This window comes from Arachis ipaensis, chromosome B09 (assembly GCF_000816755.2).
Source record: "Arachis ipaensis cultivar K30076 chromosome B09, Araip1.1, whole genome shotgun sequence".
Lineage (NCBI taxonomy): Eukaryota > Viridiplantae > Streptophyta > Magnoliopsida > Fabales > Fabaceae > Arachis > Arachis ipaensis.
The window spans coordinates 144,933,874-144,935,945 of NC_029793.2; the positions used below are offsets into that span (position 1 = coordinate 144,933,874).

A 2,072-nucleotide genomic window follows, 5' to 3' on the forward strand; every position below is an offset into this window, starting at 1 on the left:
TTGAACATTAACTTCATGTAAAATATTAAGGACAAAATTAAAAATTTTTAGAGATAATTTGAACATAACGTTAAACGTTAAAAAACAAAATTAAATAAATCGAAATTAGAGACAATTAAATGAAATTCAACATTACAAATATTTTTTTAAAAAAAACTTTAGGAGATTTGAACATTAACTTCATGTAAAATATTAAGGACAAAATTAAAAATTTTTAGAGATAATTTGAACATAAATAAAAACGTTAAAAAACAAAATTAAATAAATCGAAATTAGAGACAATTAAATGAAATTCAACATTACAAATATTTTTTTAAAAAAAAGAGCAAACTTTAGGAGAAAAAGTATATTTTAGACGGTATATCTTGACACATAAGAGTCAAGAAAGAATTAGAGCAATACTATAGCAATTAGTTTGAAATAGCTGAAATTGAAGGTAGGGTACATAAAAAATGATTGTTTTGTCCACAGAAGAGCAGCAGTGGCTAATCCAGCAAGTGTTTGTGCCTGTACCAAACAATGGCAAAGACATAGAGGAATATGGAAGAAGCAACACAGCCACCTACAATCCATGGAAGCAAGGCATGCTTTTGAAACAGGTCAATGTGAATGTTGATGGTAAAAATACCCACGACGGTAATGAAGGCCTCCGCAATCACATTTGCCGTGCCCACTCTCACTGCCATTTGCAGCAGCTTGTCCTGTTTCTCCTTCAGCATCGCGTTTATGTACTCCTCTGTTTCTTCCGCATACTCCCTCACCTTCATTCATCTTGTTAGCCATACATCGTGCATATATACATAAATAATTTCAACTAAAAGGTTTTCAATTTTCGTACCGTGAATAATTTGTTGAGAGTTCCACCGATTTGCACAAGGTATGCTCCCAAGAGCATCTCAAGCTCCGCTATGTTGCTCACAGCATCTTCAGAACGTAACTTGTTTGTAAGATACATCTCAATCATGTCTTCATCATTATCCAGCAACCTCTCTAACTCATCCCTCACCTGCTGGAACATTAGCTTGCATTAGTTACATATCAATCATAAATTAGCACTAATCAAGTTTAGTTATCTTCACGTGAAATTAATAAGGTGGAAACTTAGGTACGGTTGACTTCACGTGAAGTTGACACCTGAGAGCCCGTTAGATGAAAATTCAGTCAAATCATCTAACGAATCTCAATATCAACTTCACGTGATCACCAATTAATAATTAAGAACAGTTATATCTCAATTTTTAACTACTAATTTCACGTGTAAATATCTACAAGTGAGTCTCCACCTGAATTTAATTACCTTCTGAGCACGACAAGTAAGGGCAAGTAAGCGGTTCTTAATTTGGCGAACGCGCTCCAAATTGAGAATATTAATCTCTGAGGTTAGTTTATAGAAGGCGGTATGAGCTTCCTGGTGCAATATATTAGAGTGAGTTTCTAAGGCGGTGCAAGAAGCGTGAAGGCATGCTTCGAGAGCAACGAACTCAAATGGAAGGATGTTGGTGGATGAGGAAGGAGGGAGGATGATGCGGTTATGAAAGTGGTGAAGAAGGGAGACGAGAGAGGGATCCCTGGAGTTGAGGAAGAGAGCTTCATTGGCAGTGATGATGCATTTGATGTGCTCCAAGTTGATGACTATGGCGCACTCTCTGCCAGCTATGGTGGTCCTGCTGGAGGAGGAGAGCATCCGCCTCAGGTCACGCGCCGCCACCCGCGTCCTCCGCATTATCTCCTGCTTCCCTGCTTCCAACGACTCCATCTCTCAATAATTATTATTAAATGAAAAGTGTTATTTCTCTAATTAGATCATATTTAACATTAAACATTAATACAAAAAATTAGGTTGTCTATAACAATTTCATTTTTCACGTTCACTTCTTCCACGAATTGGCTTGTAGCATGACTAGTTAATTTTGTTTTTTAATTCCTTCTATGTATTGTTAGCTACCTTTTTACGTTAGATATTTCGTTATTCCTTCCTATATTTCTCAAAACAATAATTAATATCAGATTCTTTCATTAATTAAAATTTCATTCGAGTTATAATTTGTTGACTATTTTAATAATTACTTTTA

General features: G+C 35.4%; 1 protein-coding gene across 1 annotated transcript; it reads right to left on the reverse strand.

Annotated features, from left to right (window-relative positions):
• Positions 332–1,756, reverse strand: LOC107617141 (magnesium transporter MRS2-3-like). Its single transcript, XM_016318928.2, has 3 exons — positions 1,298–1,756; positions 839–1,006; positions 332–761 (listed from the first exon to the last, which is right to left on the reverse strand). The coding sequence occupies exons 1-3, from the start codon at positions 1,754–1,756 to the stop codon at positions 486–488; spliced, it is 903 nt and encodes a 300-aa protein (XP_016174414.2). The 3' UTR covers positions 332–485.

Bases quoted from the DNA above. Each gene is read 5' to 3' on its own strand.
- LOC107617141 (XM_016318928.2), bottom strand. From the start codon at position 1,756: ATGGAGTCGTTGGAAGCAGGGAAGCAGGAGATAATGCGGAGGACGCGG. The intron at 1,007-1,297 runs GTAATTAAATTC...ATGTTCCAGCAG, and splicing joins TTACTTGTCGTGCTCAGAAG to GTGAGGGATGAGTTAGAGAG. The intron at 762-838 runs GTACGAAAATTG...AGATGAATGAAG, and splicing joins CTCTCAACAAATTATTCACG to GTGAGGGAGTATGCGGAAGA.